Source organism: Canis lupus, chromosome 7 (genome assembly GCF_048164855.1).
Source record: "Canis lupus baileyi chromosome 7, mCanLup2.hap1, whole genome shotgun sequence".
In the NCBI taxonomy this organism is placed as follows: domain Eukaryota; kingdom Metazoa; phylum Chordata; class Mammalia; order Carnivora; family Canidae; genus Canis; species Canis lupus.
Window position 1 is genome coordinate 61816205 of NC_132844.1, and position 17754 is coordinate 61833958.

Sequence of the window (17754 nt, forward strand, 5' to 3'; positions counted from 1 at the left end):
AGCTTGGCACTTTGGAGGAGTTTCCTTGTGACTGTCACTCTAGGGTTCCACCCTCCCTGCTCCTGCAGCCTACAGTGGTTTCCCCCAATCATGGCCAACTCTAAGTCTGACTCAGGGTCATTTTCCTCCTGCATCTCCACACCCCATTCTGAGGTGCCCCAGCCAAGCTCCAGGAGCAATCTGATGAGGAGGCTTGCATTCCACAATATGTGGCTAAGACTCAGACTTGGCCTACGCCCAAGGTCAACCATGTGTTGCCCATTGGCCCAGCCCCTGGTGACCCACCCTTGGGGCTTGGCTGGATTTTGAGGAATCCCAGATATGAGGATGTATGTATCCCAGGCATGAGGAGGCCAATAAGGTAAGCTGGAGCCATTGGTAGAAATGAGTTATGTTCCGCTGAGCCTTTGGTGGGTCTCTGATCCCCTAAAACTTTACGGGGGAAGATAACCTACCCTCAAATAGTAGGTATTTTCTATCTTTCCTCTTTCTTAACTCTGGAATGTTTACAGTCAAAGGGCAGGGATTTTATGTGACATGACCCTGACCACAGGGAAGCATCTGTCTCTTCAGATTCAGCCAGACACAACAAGCTGGAGGCTGTGCCACGGAACCAAGTCTCCAAGTTCTTGGGCCACTGAGCTGTGTTAAGACCCGAGGAAGGAGAGCCCCAGGGGAAATGATCTTTCTCGAGTGCTAGCTAACTCTGCAGGATCTCTTTAGGCATGTGGTAACTTCTCCTAACTTAAGGGAAACGGGATCATCCTCATTTTACAAATGAGAAAACAGCCTCAGAAAGCAAGAGAGGCGCACACTTATTGAGCACCGACCTCGTGTCAGATACAGTCTTTGATTCCTTTGAGACGGTGGAGTTAAATTAAGACTGCCCAGCTTGGTTTGTCTGACTCCAAAGTTCATGTTATATTTTTGTTTTGTCTTGTTTTGTTTAATTAGGCCCGATGTGGGGCTTGAACCCATGTCCTTAAGATCAAGAGTTGCGTGTTCTATCAGCTGAGACAGCCAGGTCCCCCAAGTTCATGTTTTTTTTTTTTTTTTAATAACTATTATATTGGGGTTTTTTAATTATGAAGGAAACAGGAGTTCATTGTTAAGAACTGCGAACTAGAGACACATATAAGGAAGAAAATAAATATAAATATTCTTGGAATTGCCTCCACTCCCGTCCTCCCTAGCAACTAATCATTTCTGGACAATTTTCCAATATACTAGGCTGTGATGGTTTGTAAAAAGCTGCTTGGCTGAGCCAGGGAGCTGGCTTGCACCCTGTGTGAACAGAGTGAGGTGATCAATGATCTTAGCTTCTAGGCGTTGTCCGGGTGTTGGGACAGGTTGGGGCTGAGGCCCAGTTTCAGGTGGAGTGCCCCACCTGGCAGCGCCAGGGCTGGACTCTGCCCCAGGCACCCGCGGGGAAAGCTCTGCAGCAGGGAGGGGCACGGCGGGCCGGGGCGGGGTGCTCAGAGGCTCACTCGCTTGTTCTCGGTTGGTTTCTTTCTTTTTTAAGATTTTATTTATTTATTCGTGAGAGACACAGAGAGAGAGAGGCAGAGACACAGGCAGAAGGAGAAGCAGGCTCCCTGAAGGGAGCCTGATGCAGACTCGATCCTGGGTCTCCAGGGTCACACCCTGAGCCGAAGGCAGGCGTTCAACCGCTGAGCCACCCAGGCGTCCCTCTCTCTCGGTTGGTTTCTCCACGCACAGGTCAATGTGGGCCTCTGTCAAGGTGGGCTGCCTGCCTCAAAGGGCCACACCCCCCTGTCCCCCGAGTCTGTTGGAGGCGCATGCCAGCTGCTGTCAGCAGCGCACCAGGGGCACAGGCTCTGTCATTTTCTCAGCACCAGCGTGCCCAGGATGGCACATGGCCAGCTCCTTGACTGACTGCCCCCGTCAAAGCCCCTTGTCTGAGGTTAGCAGTGACCTGAAGCCCAGCCCTGCCCGCTTGGCCTCACCCCGTGGCCCCTGGAAAAGCAGTTTCGGCAACTCCTCTTCCCCACCTGCCTCTTCCCCTCCCAGGAGACAGACAACCATCTGGAATGTCTGTCCTACCTCCGTCATGGAGGCCTGGCCGCGGAGTGCCCAGGCCACCCCACAAGGCATAGGGTGAGCGGGGTCACTGGCAGGACACCTGGAGGGCCTGGCCTCACAGGGCACCATGGTTAAAGTGATCCTTAGCCAGCGGTTGCAGAAGAGGCAGGGAGGCCAAGAGGGAGAAGTGACTGTGCTCCCAGTTCATTGGTGGTAGGGTGGCTCCAGAACACAGGCTTTCCAGCTCTCCTGTGTTCTTTCTTCCTCTCAGTCACTCAGCCAAGAGCTCATTCACTTAACACACTAGTTGCGTTGTCCATTCTGTGCCAAGCATAAACAAAGAATTAGCTGTCATCCGACCCACAAGGAGGCTGGGCTGGGCAGCAGACTCCACTCACCTATGATAGGTTCCGTGCAGCATGGGGGCACTATTGTGGTGGCAAAATTGGCTCTGACCTTCCAATTCTGACCCGGCCACTTACTAGCTGTGCGACTGTGAGCAATGTTCCTCACTCTCTGTGCCTCAGAGTCCTCATCTAAAAAATACAAACAACCTTCCTCTTAGGGTCACTATGACTTACTGGGTTGCTACACGTCAAGCACTCACGATGGCGCCCAGCACCGAGTAGGCACCTGAGAAATGTCAGCTCTGGTCATAACGCACACAGGGTGATGAGCACACAGGGTAGAGAAATTAACTCTGGCTGGAGTTGCCAAGGAGGGCTTCATGGGTAAGGGACATTTATTCTGGGGTTTAAAGGATAACTAGGGGTTTTCCTGGCAAAGAAGAGCATCTCAGGCAGAGTCAGAGCAAGAGCAAGGCTGTGGAGACCCGAGAAGATACGGGAATGAATCCCAAGCAGCTGCAGTGGTTCTCAACATGTGGGGCGAGGGAGGTGTGGCCAAATGACCTAGGGGCTTTCTCAAGCTATTCACCCACCCACAGAACCTCTTCAGAGGGTGGTGAAGGCTCTGGAGAGGGTGGTGTCTCTGGCTTCCTGAGGATCCCTGCGGCAAGGAGCCCACTGGCTCGGGAGGGAGTCAGGTCCCCACGTACACTGGAGTGGGAAAAAGATGAGAACCGCTGATGAGAGCCCAGGGTTTGCGGAGAGGCTGGGAGAAGATGGCAGGAGCTGCAGAGGGGACAGCTTATGAAAGTTCTCGAATGCCGTGTGAAGGTGCTTGAATTTCATCTTCTGGACCAGTGGAAGCTTTCTGAGCAGGAAGTGACCTGTGTTGAGATGCATTTCAGAAAGAACATGCTGGCATCTGGTTTAAAGAATAGAGTGAGGCAGAGGCCAGAGAAGTATCTGGAGACAATGACAGTAGTTTGTCTGGGTAAGGAAGGACTGAAGAAGGGATGAGCAGAATCCGGTGACAAGCTGGGTGATGACTGTATGCCCAGAACGATAGGGGGGTATATAACTAATTGTGGGTCTTTGGGCAAGCCACCTAGCCTCTCTGTGCCTCAGTTTCCTTTTCCGTAAAAGGGAGGTCGCTATAAAAAGGGAGGAGCATCTATCTCATCAGATTGTTGTGGAAAGCAAATGAGTTAAGAGGTAGAAAACACTGGAAGAGCACCTGGCACAGAGTAAGTGCTAGGAAATCAGCAACTTCCATTATGACAGCCGAGACTGGGAGTACTGGAGATGGGGGCGGTGGGGGAGAAGGATGGTGTGAGGTGCTGATGTCCCGGGAGTGGAGAAGCTCTGAGGCTCTCTCAGCACTTTTTTTTTTTTTTAAAGATTTTGTTTATTTATTCATGAGAGATACAGAGAGAGGCAGAGACACAGGTAGAGACACAGGCAGAGAGAGAAGCAGGCTGCATGCAGGGAGCCCGACGTGGGAAGCACCTTCTTTTTGGATGGTCTTTATCTTACATTTTAACTTTTTTTTTTTTAATTTTAAGATACACATAGCATAGGGGTGCCTGGGTGACTCTCAGTCAGCTGGGTGTCTGCCTTTGGCTCAGGTATGAACCCAGAATCCTGGTATCCAGCCCCCACATCAGGCTCGCTGCTGAGCAGGGAGCCTGCTTCTCCTTCTCCCTCTGCCATTCCCCCTGCTTGTGCTCTATCTCTCTGTCAAATAAATAAATAAAGTCTTTTAAAAAATACACATAAAAGTTGCCATTGCAACCATTTTAAAATGTATAATTCAGTGGCATCATGTAATTTTTTCTTTCAACCAATCCTAATGTGCAGAAAAGTTACAGGACTAGTGCAAAGAATGCTCTAGAGCCTTCACCCACATTCATCACATTTGCTTTATTTGCTTCCTCCATCCTTGATACAGACACATTGTTTCTTCCTGAACCATTGAAGAGTAAGCTGAGACACTACATCCCTCTACTGCTAAATACTTCTATGTGTGTAACCTAAGAACAGAGACATTTCCTGCACAATTACTGAATTCAGGAATTTAATACTGATACGATACTTTTACCTAATGCACATTTATATTGATATTGCCAATTATCCCATTAATGTTCTTCATGGCACACATCCCAGGATCCATTTGAGGATCAAACATTGCATTTAGAGGCCACCTGCAAGCCCCCTTCTGAAGGAGGCTTTTCCTCAGTTCTTTGAGGCTAAAGAAGGCAGGTCAGGGAATTCAGCACTCATGGAGGTGGACGCTGTCTACATCTGTGCATTTGCCCACTAAAACATGGCACCATCCAAGCCAGCCTCGAGTCTACCCTGATAAGTGAGGGGCTCTCATCTTCTGGGTCTGTTTTTCTAGGATGAAAGTTAAAATGAATTTGTATTTGCCTTGGCGGGACGCACAGCGGTGGAAGGGACAGCTAAGTGAGCTAGCTGCTAGGGCTGTGTGGGCAGGGGAGGGGCCAGCTGGGACTTGGGGATGCAAGGTTAGTTCACTTCAGTACTGGGAGCTCCTGAGATGAGGCTAGACTTTGGGACCTGCGCCAAGGGTGGTGAACAGTGGAGAGCCACAGCACCTCAAGCAGTGCAGCGAGATGGTGGGAGTGTTCTGGGACCCCCATGTCTGGAAGGAGAACCTGAAAAGTTTGACCTCTGCCTGCACGGTTGCTCCAGAGCCGCTCATGAGACAGACTTCCAATCTGTGGTCTTGAGAGTCTAATGTGTTTGCAGAGTTCTTGAAGATCAAAGGGTGGGATGGGCAGTTGTACCTCCGGCCCATAAAGTCTGTCCGTCTCCTTCTTCCACACATAATTATACCTAAGCATCTAAGGTGATCCAGAAGGTGCTTCTAGGATTCCAGGCAGCTTAGCTTTGATCATTCACAATTTTTTCACCTTTGCGGGAGAGACGATTGGAAGACACAACCCTTCAACTAACACTGGTTTCCTGGGTTAGGAATATCATCTCGTTTAATCCTCATAATGCCCTACAAAGTAGGAAATATTAGCCCCATTTTGTAAGTGAAGAAAAACGGGTGATTTGTAGAAAAGGTGAGTTGGGAGGCCTAGGTTTGCACCCTGGCTCTGTTAAGGGATCTGAGACAACACAGGTAAAGCTCTCAGTGCTGGCACACTGTAGGTATGTGAGTGATGGTTTAACAACACCGCCACCACTGCTCATCCAAGGAAGATCACACTCGTGGCAAAATTCAGAGCATGCATGGAATCGGAGACTTTCTATGCTGAGTCCCAATGTCCTTTTATTTTCCAATTATGTTCAAAAGAGGAAACAGAAGTCTCAACCATGGATTCTAAAGGTCTGGCCTCCACCTCATCAAAATCAGAGGGTATATACTTGATGAAGGTTTATTAGACAATCAGTGTGTGTTGCATCTCAGAATGTCTTGGGAGACACTCCTTAGATAGGCTGCCCTCCCCCCATCCAGATCTCTGGGTTTGAGAGACATGAAGAACAAGTGTGTGTTGGCCATGTGAATCAGGTAGGGGCAGGGAAACATTACTAAGAGGAGAAGAATGATGCCTCGTGGCTACTCCAGCTTCAGAATTCTTTGAGAACATGAAGATGAGTGGTTTGTTGCCCCAACTGGCCAAAGAGTAATTCAGAGTTTGCCCTTGGTAACCCAGAGTCTCATGGATATTTTCAAAACACCTGTCTTGAATCCCCCAACTTATATATGAAGCCATTAGGCCATTAAGCCCAGAAAGTGAGTTAGCACCATCAGCCCATCAGTGAGTAACAATAACAATATAGCTTACTGTGTGTCTAGCAGGATGGGTCTATCAGCTTGAGTGGGGGTTCCGCATAGGACATAGTCCCTGGGCTCCAAGGTCAACCACATCTCATTGGAGGAACTAGGGGAATATCGAGAGAGCAAATAAATATCTTCCTTTGAGGAGCTTGGCTGTGGGCTACTCTGAAGAGCATCAAGTCAGAGAGGGCTCCTAGTAATAACGTTTATTGAGCTCACACTTAACTGGCTTTCACTACATGCCAGGAGTGAAGTACTTTTTGTGTATTGTGTCATTTAGCCTCACGACTGCCCTAGAAGAGGTAAATTCTATTTTTATCACCACCTCACAGGCAGAGACACAGAGAGCTTAGGCAACTGGCACAGTAGGTGGCAGATCTGGAATTCAAATCCAAGTAGTCTGGTTCCAAAGCCAGCCAATAGAGCAAGGGATATTATTGCTAAAAATAGAGGGCGGGAAGAGGGGCACAGCCTGACCAACACCCAGCCTCAGAAATGAACATGAACTCCATGTATGAGTTGGAAGGATAGTGGAAATTGATAGTTGGAAGGGAAGTGGTCAGACTAGGATGCGGGATGGGTCTATCAGCTTGAGTGGGAAATAAAACCTGGCTGGGAAGTATGAGGCCAGGGTATCGAGGACTTTGAAAGCTACCATAAAATGCTCCACATTGGGATCCCTGGGTGGCGCAGCGGTTTGGCGCCTGCCTTTGGCCCAGGGCGCGATCCTGGAGAAATCGGGATCGAATCCCACATCAGGCTCCCGGTGCATGGAGCCTGCTTCTCTCTCTGCCTCTCTCTCTCGCTCTCTCTCTGTGACTATCATAAATGAATAAAAAATTAAAAAAAAATGCTCCACATCACTTCAAAACACAGGTGTGTGGATTTTGTTGATGTATGGAAATGTGTATTTGGAAAAAAAATAGAATGCAAAATAGTAAGTACAAACGGACAGCTGTGTAAACATATTATGCACTGTTAGGCTTAAGATCAGAAGGGCATCTGCAGTCCTATAAATATTCTAGGTCACTACTTTTAATTTATTTATTTTTCTGGAAATACCTAATGAAAACCAAGAGTGAACAGGAGTCCAGGTTGAAGAATTTGGCTTTTAATTTGTGGACATACATGGGGGAGCAAGGCAGATTTGTTTTGTTTTAATTGGGATCTAATTCATAGGCAGTTGACTCATTATTTGCGGATTTGGTTATTTGCAAATTCGCCTACTTGCAAATATTTATTTGTGAATCCAAAGCAATACTCCAGACACTTTGGACCTGTGTAGAGCTGTGAAAATTTTACGTTACCTGATGCACATGGTCCCAGCTGAGATCAAACAGGACACTTTGCCTTCGTGCTTCAGCTCTTATACTGTATATAAATTGCACTTTAGTGCCATGGGGTTTTTTTGTGTGTGTGTTTATTCACTTTTTGTTGGTGATTTCACTGTTTAAAATGGGCCTCAAGCATAGTGCTCATGTGCTAACATCCCTAAGTACAAAAAGCTTTGATGAACCTTACGGAAAAAATATGTATGTTAGATAAGCTTTGTTCAGGCTTGAGTTATAGTGCTATTGACCATGGGTTCAATGTCATCGAGTAAAGAATATTATCGATTAAGGTGTCTTTAGGGGTGCCTGGGTGGCTCTGTTTTTGGTCATCTGCCTTTGGCCTAGGTCATGATCCCAGGGTCCAGGGATCGGACCCCACATTGGTTCCCTTCTCAGCAGGTTGCCTGTTTCTCCCTCTCCCTCTGCTGCTCCCCCTGCTTATTCTCTCTCTCTCTTTCTCTCAAGTAAATAAAGTATTTTTTTAAATTAAAAATACAGTGTCTAAACAGAAACACACAAGACTCACCTGTATACTAAATCCACTCTTTTAAGGGTTTATTTATTTATTTGAGGGGTAGAGCTGGGGCAGAGGGACAGGGAGAAAGAGAACCTGAAACAGGCTCCACGCCCAGCCTGGAGCTCTATCTCATCACCCTGAAATCATGACCTGAGCCGAAATCAAGAGTCAGACGCTCAACCAACTGAACCACCCAGGCACCCTAAAATTCATCCTTTTAAATTAGCCCTTTTATATTTTAGTATATTCACAAAGCTATAGAACCCTTCCCAATGCTACTGATTTTTGAGCAGTAAAATGACCTCTCAGAGCAGCAAGTTAAGAATTGTCTTTCTCTATTCCCTCTCTGCCCTCATTCAGAATGCCCAGGAAAACCATGGACTGGCTGTGCCCACCCCCTCTGTCCCAGGAGACTTTGCAGACAAAGAATTGACAGGTAAGAGGACCCTGGGCAGGGGGCTTGTCCGTCTTTCTTTCCTCCTCTGGCCCACCTCCCCACCTGGGGATAAAGCTGGAGTCCCTTGGCCTTTTGGCTACTGGCTGCAGTGGGTGGGAGTTGAAGAGAGCCAAGGTTGACTAAGGTCCACTTCCAGTAGGGGAAGGATGATGAGGGCCAAGGGCAGCATGAATCGGAGGGAAAGAACCCCCGGAGTCAGACAGACCTGGCTTTGGGTCCCAGCTCCCCCCACACATTAGCTCTGCTTCCTTGGGTGAATCACTTAACACCTTGCACCTCTGTATCTGCAAATGAGCCACAGCCAAGACAATTCCAGTTCTAGAGAGTGAATGAAGTATGGGATGGGACATTAGTCACTTCTTGTCACGCTCTGCTCAAAACCTGTCAGTGACTTCCCGTGTCGCGCAAAGAAAAGGTTCTTGCTGGGACTTCCAGAATCCGGCCTCCCCTGGCCTCACCTCCTGCTTTCTTTCTCTGTCTCACACTGTCTGCTGTCCTGGTCTCCTTGTTGCCTTTCAACACCAGGCGCCTTTCCACCCGAAGGTCTTTGCACTGCCATTCGCTGTGCCTCGGCTGCTCTTCCCCTGTACCTAGGGACAGCTCTCTCCCTCCCTCACTGCCCCTCTGCTCAGATGTCACCTTCTCAGTGAGGCTTCTTCTCTGACCACTCTATTCAAATCGTATCCCCAGCGCTCCTCCTGGGTGTTTTTCACCTAGTACTCATCATCTAACGTGGTAATAGTTTACTGATGTGTTATGTTTGCTGTGTGTCTCATTGTCCCATTAAAATGTAACCTCCAGGGGGGCCAGTATTTTGACTATTTTTGTTTTGTTTTCACTGCTGTGTCACAGCTCCTAACACGTGCTTAATGAATGTTAGTTTTTTCTCCTCCCCACCCTCAGTATGTCTTTTGTCTTGAAGTCAGACAGCTGGGAGGAGCCTTCAGAGCAGCACGTTCCCAAGGTTTGTCATGCTCTGTGCTAGAAACTGAGAGGAGGCGAAGCAAGGGGCACCTGGCAGGAGTAACCAGGGCATCCCTGTGGTCTGCAGACTCTGCAGAGTCGAGGCGCTGGGGCCCAGCCCCAAGAAGGGAGGGGTGCGAGCTGTTGGGGCCAGGGGTGCTGGCATCTCTCTAGTGCCTGGGTAGTTCAGGTCACCTTCTTTCTACATACCCTCATTCCATCTCATAGTCCAGAAGCTGATCCAGGAGCTCTCTGTGAGGTGGGAAGCTGGAATCTTTGGAGTTGCTTGTGTATATTGCTCCCTCCTGCGCATCTTTCACCCAAACTTCCTACTGAGAAGGTCTCCTGGAGCCTGCCCCTGATCCACGACTTCTCATTTTCCCCCTCATTTTCCCCATCTGACAGTCTGAAAAGTTAAGTGCAGGTGGTAGGAATCAAAGTGGTCACTGTTCATGAAGTGCCCACTCTGGGCCTAGCACCATGATAAGCCCTTTATGTGTATTTACATGAATTCTCTTACGAATCCTCACCACGGCTTTATGTGGTAAGCACTGACGTCATGCTCATTTTGTAGATGACAAAACAGAGGCTCAGAAAGGTTAATTGGTGTGTCCAAGGTCACGCATTGGGTTAAGTGGGAGAGCTGGGATTTGAACCCCAGCCTTTCTGGCTTTGTATCAGCTAGGGCCCCTGTAAGAAACAACTGGCACACTCAAAGGGCATCACCAAAGCATTTAATAAAGGGATGATATACAAGAGTGTGAACAGAGTTTGAGGACTGAAGAGGATGGTGATACCCCGAGAGGCCGAAGGAGCAGTAGGGAGCTACTCCTGTATCTGAGCTGTGGGACAGTGGCTAAGTTGATGGAAGAGCAGCCCTTGCTAACTATGGGCCCATCAAGAAGGCAGCCGAGGATCGATGCCCTGGCCTCTCTGCCCCCACCCTCTGATCTGCCAGCAGCTCCCATCGGCTCAATCCCTCTGTAGGCAGAGAATAAGGGAGTCCTGGCACACAGCAGGGCAGAGAAGAGTGAAGCAAACAGAATATTCAGTCCGGGCTCCAGAGGCTGTGCCCAGCATAGTCAGCCCCCCCGCCCCAGAAGGGAGAGGCTCACTCCCAGCACAGCTCAGGAGACTGGAGACATCCCTCCAGGTCAGGAGGAAAGGCATGAAACTGGCCAGTTATTCTCTTGGGCGCCGCCCTACCCTGTGCACACAGAGATGGGCCAGGCTGGTTGCTTCACTGTGTCCTCTTCTTTGCTTCTCCCTTCTTTCAGGTACCAGCTCACTAGTCAACGGCAACCTCCGACTGTACAGCTCTGTGGGTGACCTAAGACCTGGGCATTATGGGCAGGACCCACTCATCCCCCCACCGCCCCCAGGCCCAGCCCCGGGGCCACCCCCAGACACTTGGCAACCTCGAGAGGAGTCCCCACCACCTCCACCTCCACCTCCCATGGCTCCCCCACCGCCTCCCCTGCTGCTGGAACCCCCACCCCCACCCAGCATGGCCCCACCTCCGCCCCCAGTATTAGGGGTCCCAGCCCCCCTCTCCACCCTTTCCTCCCCATCCACACCTACCCCTCCGGACTTCATTCCTCCTGCCCCACCCTTGGCCTCTGTAGCCCCACCCCCACCCCCTTTGCCAGCCCCAGCACCCCCAGCATCTCCTCATACAACAGGGACTCACCTCTTCCCCGCTGGGGGTGTCACCAAGTGGAAATCGGAGGTAGCACTGAATGGCAGGCTGACAGAGACCCCCCGAACCAGCCCCCCGCCGAGCCCAGCTGAGCCAAAGGGGAGCCTTCTGGGACCTAAGCCGGACTCCCACCTTACTTTCCCCCGCTCACTCAAAGTGCCTCCCCCAACCCCAGTCAGGACTTCATCCATCCCAGCTCAGGAAGCACAGGGAACTCCTCCAGAGGAAGAAGTGGCCACCAAGAAAGCCCCCAATCGACTCCCACTGCCTCCCACCTTCCACATCCGCCCCGCGTCCCAGGTCTACCCGAACAGGGCCCCTGAGCCAGACCACCCAGGGGAGCAGCATGCTGCAGCCCCAGGCAGCCCCAGGCTGGGCCAGGCCCAGTCCTGGACGAAGGAACATGCAGAGACTCCACCACCGGCCCCTCCCCTCCCACCTCCTGCACCCCCGCAACCTCCCCCAGCACCGCCACTGCCCCCAGCTGCCCCTCCTTTACCTTCTGCTCAGAAGGCAGCTCCTCTACCTTCTGGGTTCATAAAAAGCCGCAAACCCAGCTCCCCTGCTCCCAAACCCAAACCTAACCCCCCCAGCCCAGAGGACACGGCCTCCTCAGCGCCTGTGGACTGGCGGGATCCCAGCCAGATGGAAAAGCTTCGGAGTGAGCTCGCGGCCTATCTCTGTGGCTCCAGGAGGGAGGACCGACCCCTCAGTCACAAGGCAGGCCCAACAGCGGCCTTTCAGGAGAAGGAGGGCAAGAACGGCCCCAGCCTGCCAGAGAAGGAGGTTCCTCCAAGCCTGCCAGAGAAGGAGGTCCTCCCAAGCGCTCCTGAGAAGAGTCCCTGCAGCCTGCCAGAGAAGGGGGCTGCCACCAGCCTGACCCTCCCCCCCGTGGACTACATCCCCCAAGACTCCCTGACTCCCAGTGTCCGGCAGATCCGGAGTGAGCTGGAGGCCCGGCTCTCCTCATCAGCAGAGAAGGAAGCCAAGCCCAGCATCGGGTCTCTGCCTCCCAAACCTCGGCTGGAAGGGGGAAGAATCTTTGAAAACAGGGGTGATAATGGGAAATTCTCTAAGCCTGTGGCCAAGAATTTGCCACCGCAATCCACCACCCCTCTGCCAACCACACCACTTCAGTCCAAGGCCACACCTGGGCCAGCCTTACCACCCAAGCCCACGCCTGGACCAGCCGCACCACCCAAGCCCACGCCTGGACCAGCCGCACCACCCAAGGCCACGCCTGGGCCTGCCCTCCCATCCGCAGCCACAGCGGTACCCACCACATCATCCCAGCTGATAGAGAAGAACCTAGTCCCAGGTGGTCAGTGGGAGAAGCTGAAACCTCAAGAACTTACGGAGCCTCTCCAGATAGAGGCAGGAGGGCACCCCACAGAGGCCAGTAAGCCTCCTATGCTGGGAACCCACCCATCTCCAGCCCTCCCACCAAAGAGATCCCCTGGCGGAGAAGAGGTGACATTTCTCTACAAGCTCCATCGCAACCAGAGAAGCCCCAGAGAAGAGGCTGTTATGGGGTTGGCACCGCCGGCCACAGGTTCAGCTGTAGGGTCGGGAGACCCTGCGGAGGTGAAGGAGCCCCAGCGGCAGCCAGCCAACACCCCCGCCTCAGCCCAGCCTGCAGATGACGTCCTCAGACATCCGGTGACCGGGGAGCTGGTGCAGCCAGGCTCCCCGATGGCTCTGCTCCTCGCAGCCAGGCAGAGGGCGCAGAAGGGGCGGCCGGGAGGCCTTGCCCTGGGCCGGTCCGCCCTGCCAGGGAGCCTCCGTGACCACAGCAGCCAGCCCCAAGCAGGCTCGGACAGCATCTTCCACACGGAGGGCCAGCCCAACTCTTTCACCGTGGTCCCCAAGCTACCCAAGGAGGCGGAGAAGGACCCCCAGCTGGCCGCCGGACTCAGTCAGTGGAAGCCGCAGCCCCGAGGAGCCCCCGAGGCCAGGGAGCCAAGCCTCAGGCACAACGCGACAAAGGCAGAGCCCCAGGCCCCCGCGGCCCGGGAGAGGCCGGCGTCCTCCAACCTGTCCCAGGGCCGCCTGCTGCCCAAATCCTTCTCGTCCCCTCCTTCTCCTTCCTGCAAGAGGGACGACGACGACGACGACGACGAGGGCGGGGAGTTCCACTTTGAGGTCATCCCGCCGCCGCCCGAGTTCAGCAACGACCCCGAGCCCCCGGCCCCGGCCCCGGCCCCGGCCCCCCCGCACCTGGGGCGCCGGGCGTCCCCTCCCCGGAACACCTTCGCGGCCGTGGAGCAGGCCTGGGCGCCTCGCGGCTTCTCGCGCCTCGCGGGGGGCCCGGAGCGCGGCCCGGGCGGGGGCGGGGGCGGGGGCGGGTCGCTCATCAAGAAGCGCCTGTACGTGGGGGAGCCCCCCCGCAGCCCCGGACAGCCCCGCGGCGGCCCCGGCCGCAGCCTCAGCTCCCCCAGCTGCTTCGGGCCGCCCGGGGGCCCCGACCTGCGGCGCGTCCGCGCGCCCCCCGGAGGCCTGCACGCGCGGAGGCTGTCGGCGGAGGGCGCGGCCCGCGGCGAGGCCAAGTTCAAGGCGCCCGGCGGCGGCGGAGGCGGAGGCGACTACCGGCTGGGGCCCGCGGCCGGCAGGTGAGCAGGGGGCGGGGCGAGGAACGCGGTGGGGGGGGCAGAGGAGCCCGCCGGGCCGGGCCCCCCGCGGGGACAGTCTCTGGGTTTTCTCTCCTCCCGCTCCCTGGGCAGAGGAGGCACGCGAGGCGCGTTACCTCCAAAGGGCTCTGTTGGCGCTTCCAGAACCCGCTTCCTTATTTCCCACCATCTCCCTTACCCTCTTTCCCCACCCTCCTGCTTTCTCCACCAGCCCCCCCTCTTTCTGCGCTCTCTTTCCCACGCTCTAGAGACTCAGGGCTTCAGGCTAAGAGTGCTGTGGTGTCTGCAGGGGGATCTGAATGGTCCTTGCGAATGGGGATTTCCCATCCATCCAGAGAAGGATCCAGAGCAGCAGGGTATTAGGCCCTATTCTGTGGCCAGCCAAGCCCAGACGGGAGGAGGAGCCCTGGGTCTGCTGAAACAATACTGGTTGACTGGGGTCCCACCCTGTCCACACCGGCTTGCTGGGCAGATACCACAGTGCTCCGCCCGTATCTTTTCCACTTGTGCCCTGAGGGAGATGGGAGGGCTATTGGTGAACTGGCTGCAAATATTAACCTCACCTCTCTCCTGCTTCTGCCCCATCCCAGGTCTCCCCACGGCACCCCCCACTACGGAAGCCCCATTAACACGTTCACCGTGAGGCCTGGGACCCGCCATCCCATCTCCTACGTGTACTCTGGGAACCACCGGAAACCCCCATCCTGAGCCCAGGGTGGTGTTCTCAGCTCTACTCCGAGGGGGTCAGATCTGGGCACTCGTTTTTTTTTTTTTTTTTGTGGGGGTGGGAGGGAGGAGGCAGGTGTTAGGCACCCTGACTTAAACATGGAGGAGTCTTTGTTACCCAAATACAGGCAGATGATGAGTGAGAAACAGTGGAAAGGTCAAGAGTGGGCTTCTGTTTCCCAAAGCGCTGGTGTGGCTGTGGACTGTCTGCACGTTGGGATGGGCCTGGGAAGGTGGGAGGAACTTTTAAGGGCCTGGAGCCTGAGTTTTCCCTACCTGGGACTGTTAACTTTAGCAAGACTTACTTAGAGCAGTTTTCTAAGCGTGGCCCACGGGCAAGTTCTAGAAGCAAGGGGCAGGGCTCTAACTGAATGGGAATCCATCTCCATGACTGTGATTGTTGGTCTGGTGCCCCCAGAGGGCTGAGGCCCAGCTCCATCTGGGTAGAGGTGCAGGGCACTATAGATTGATCTCTTTAGCCAGCCCGCCATTTGCCACCCCAAGAGGTGATTCCTGGAGTCCCTAGCATAGAAGCCATATTGAGATGGGATTAGGAATGTTCACATACAACATGTGGAGAAGGTACTGGGACAGCGTTCTTTGCATTGGCCAAGGGTGAGGTTGGGGGGCTGGGGGACTCATTGGCTCTGGCCCTGATTCTTAGCTACCTTAGCTGCCAGGAAGCCTAGGGAAAGAAGACTTGGCCAGTGTGGGATTGGAAGACAGAGGATAAAGCCTTGTTTTCCTTCTCAGATCCAAGCAGCCATGATTTTGGGGATTGGGTGCAACGAGCCAGAGGGTGTGGGGGCTTGATACCAAAGGTCTAACATAGCCAGAACCCATTTGGGATTTGGTGGTGGCATCAAACCCAACCACCCTTCCCAATCCCAACACTACAGGTCCCCAGTATTATTGAGGCTTTAAAATGCATAGTAGGGATGTTTGAAGGCAGAGAGAGCTGGTGGAGATGGGCACTGAGATCCAAGGGGTGTTTGCTGCAATGGGGAGTGCGTTTTGGGAAGTCTAGAGTGGGAGGACTGGGCTTGTTCAGATCAGGGGAGACCAATCAGTAGGATGACCATTTGTCCTTTGCCCAGGCAGTGTGGGTTCATGCCTGTTTTCCAGTGACTTAGACCCCCATCCACTTTCAAAAGAAGCCCTAGTTTGGATGATATATGTTCCCCACACATACCAGGAGACAATAGTCCTCTATCTGTCTTCCCTGTCTTCGGGCTTTGATGGGCCTAATTCCTGGGACCAGGCTGAGGCAGGCTGCCTCGGTAAGGAGGAAGGGCAGGGAGGGGCCCACCTGAGGAGCAGGGTGGTAGGAGCAGCCAGGAAGCAGTGCCTTTTGGGGGCAAGATGTTGAACCTTTATGACTCGAGGTAACCAGCCACACACCGTACCAGGTTGTGGGGACAGCAGGTGAGCCATTTCAGGGAAGGAGAGTGCTAAGTACCCTGATGGGGCAGGATCTGGTTACCTGTGTTCAAGAAGCGAACTCCACCCCAACACTAGCACTGGCCCTATGTATATGTATGTATTTTCCCTGTACAATGTTTTATAAAAGAGTTCGCTAATTTATCTGCTATATAAGGTTCAAGAGGAGTGGGGTGTGGACTCCCAGCTGTATATAGCTCTGGAGGGAGGGGAAGGACTGGCTGTCACTTGGCTTGGAAAATAAACAGGCCAGTTTGGACTGGCCTCAGCTCTGTGGCTGTGGATTGATGACTCGGAGCTCCTTTGGGGTGAATGAGAGGTTGGAAGAGCTCGGCTGGGGAAGGCTGAGCACAGGGTGGTGGCTAAACCCGTGAGCCACTTTGCTGGACCCACACTTCCACTTCTGACCCTTAGGTTCTCTCGGTCTTTAAGTCCTTCAAGGGGAAAAAGCAGAGCTAAAGTCAGGTGATAGCAAACTGTGTCCTTAAGCGAGTCTCTTTGACTCTCTGAACCTCAGTTTCTTCTTCTGTATAGTGGGCATGAAAATAATCCCTCCCTAATAAGGCTGCTGTGAAGATCAGAGGCAGGCATGTGGTCATTAACAAGTATTTGAAAAAAACAAACAAACAAACAAACAAGTATTTGAGGGATGACTGGTGGTAGGCTGTGTGTTAATATGGACATACATGACTCCTGCTCATGGCAAGTCTAGTGGAGGAGAGAGGGGAGAAAAAGAACACTCAGAAAAAGAACATGCGTTATAGTAAGTGATGGGAAGGAAAGAAACAGGGAGCGTGAGAATTACTGGAGGGTGGGGGAGAGGAGAGGATTATTTGAACCAGATGGTCAGAGAAGGCCTGTTGAAGTGGCAACATTTATGCCAGTTCCATCAAAGCATCCAGCCAGTGGCTGTTCAGTAGTTGCTCAATAAATTGCATTTTTGGCTTATGACTACCTTAAGTTACATGGGGCCTTTCACAGGTTTCCGTAAAGCTTTGACATGGTATCTTTAACTTTTCCAGAAGAGGAATCTGAGAAGCAGAGAGGTCATCTCAAGACAGTGTCAAGGAGACAGTTTTATTTCCTCCTCTGAGTCTTCTAAGGGGCAGGGAAGGGGAGGGAGACCAGGAGGATGACTCACTTATTCAGCAGCTTGTGCTTCCAGGAGGGGCCTCCTGGGCCTTCCCTAGCCTGGGGCTTCACACTTCTCCCCTCCCCTTATCCTGGTAACGCAGAGGACAGGCTCCTGACTCCCAGTAGGACACGGGGCTCTGCCTCTTGACTACTCACCCCTTCCTGATCTCCCTAACTTTTTCCTCCCCTCATCTGACATGGAAGGAGCCGTAGGGAGCAGTGGAGGGTGGGAGGCCGGGGTCCCACCTGAGCAAGTGCCTCTGACAAGCTGTGCAATCATGGGTCTCCAGTAACTCATCTGAAATGTGACAGGGACAGACTTGTGCTGTGTGTGGGTCTTACACTTGTAGGGTCCCAGACCTCTTTAAAAAGCTGCTGATGGGGGAGAGAAAAAAATAAATAGATAAATAAAATTTAAAAACTACTGAGAGCTACACATCCTCACCCCAGAGAGATGCCCCCTACATGCATTTTTACACATTATTTCAGGCAGTCTATAAATTCCCTCCAAATAGGGCTCCATGGACTTCACGTTGAAAATTCTCAATGCGGGGCATCTGGGTGGCTCAGTATTTGAGCATCTGCCTTCAGCTCAGGTCAGGATCTTGGGATCGAGTCCCGTATCAGGCTTCCAGAAGCTTCCAGAAGCCTGCTTCTCCCTC

At 52.9% G+C, this 17754-nt stretch overlaps 1 protein-coding gene across 1 annotated transcript in view; it reads left to right on the top strand.

Annotated features, from left to right (window-relative positions):
• The window catches only part of C7H6orf132 (chromosome 7 C6orf132 homolog), a 33270-nt gene extending 17028 nt beyond the window's left edge, over positions 1-16242 (top strand). Inside the window, exons 3-5 of the mRNA XM_072833023.1 lie at positions 8407-8482; positions 10744-13774; positions 14383-16242. Of these exons, the coding sequence (XP_072689124.1) occupies positions 8407-8482; positions 10744-13774; positions 14383-14500 (3225 nt within the window). The 3' untranslated portion in view covers positions 14501-16242. The remainder of the gene's footprint in view (positions 1-8406; positions 8483-10743; positions 13775-14382) is intronic.
• Positions 16243-17754: the final 1512 nt, after the last annotated feature.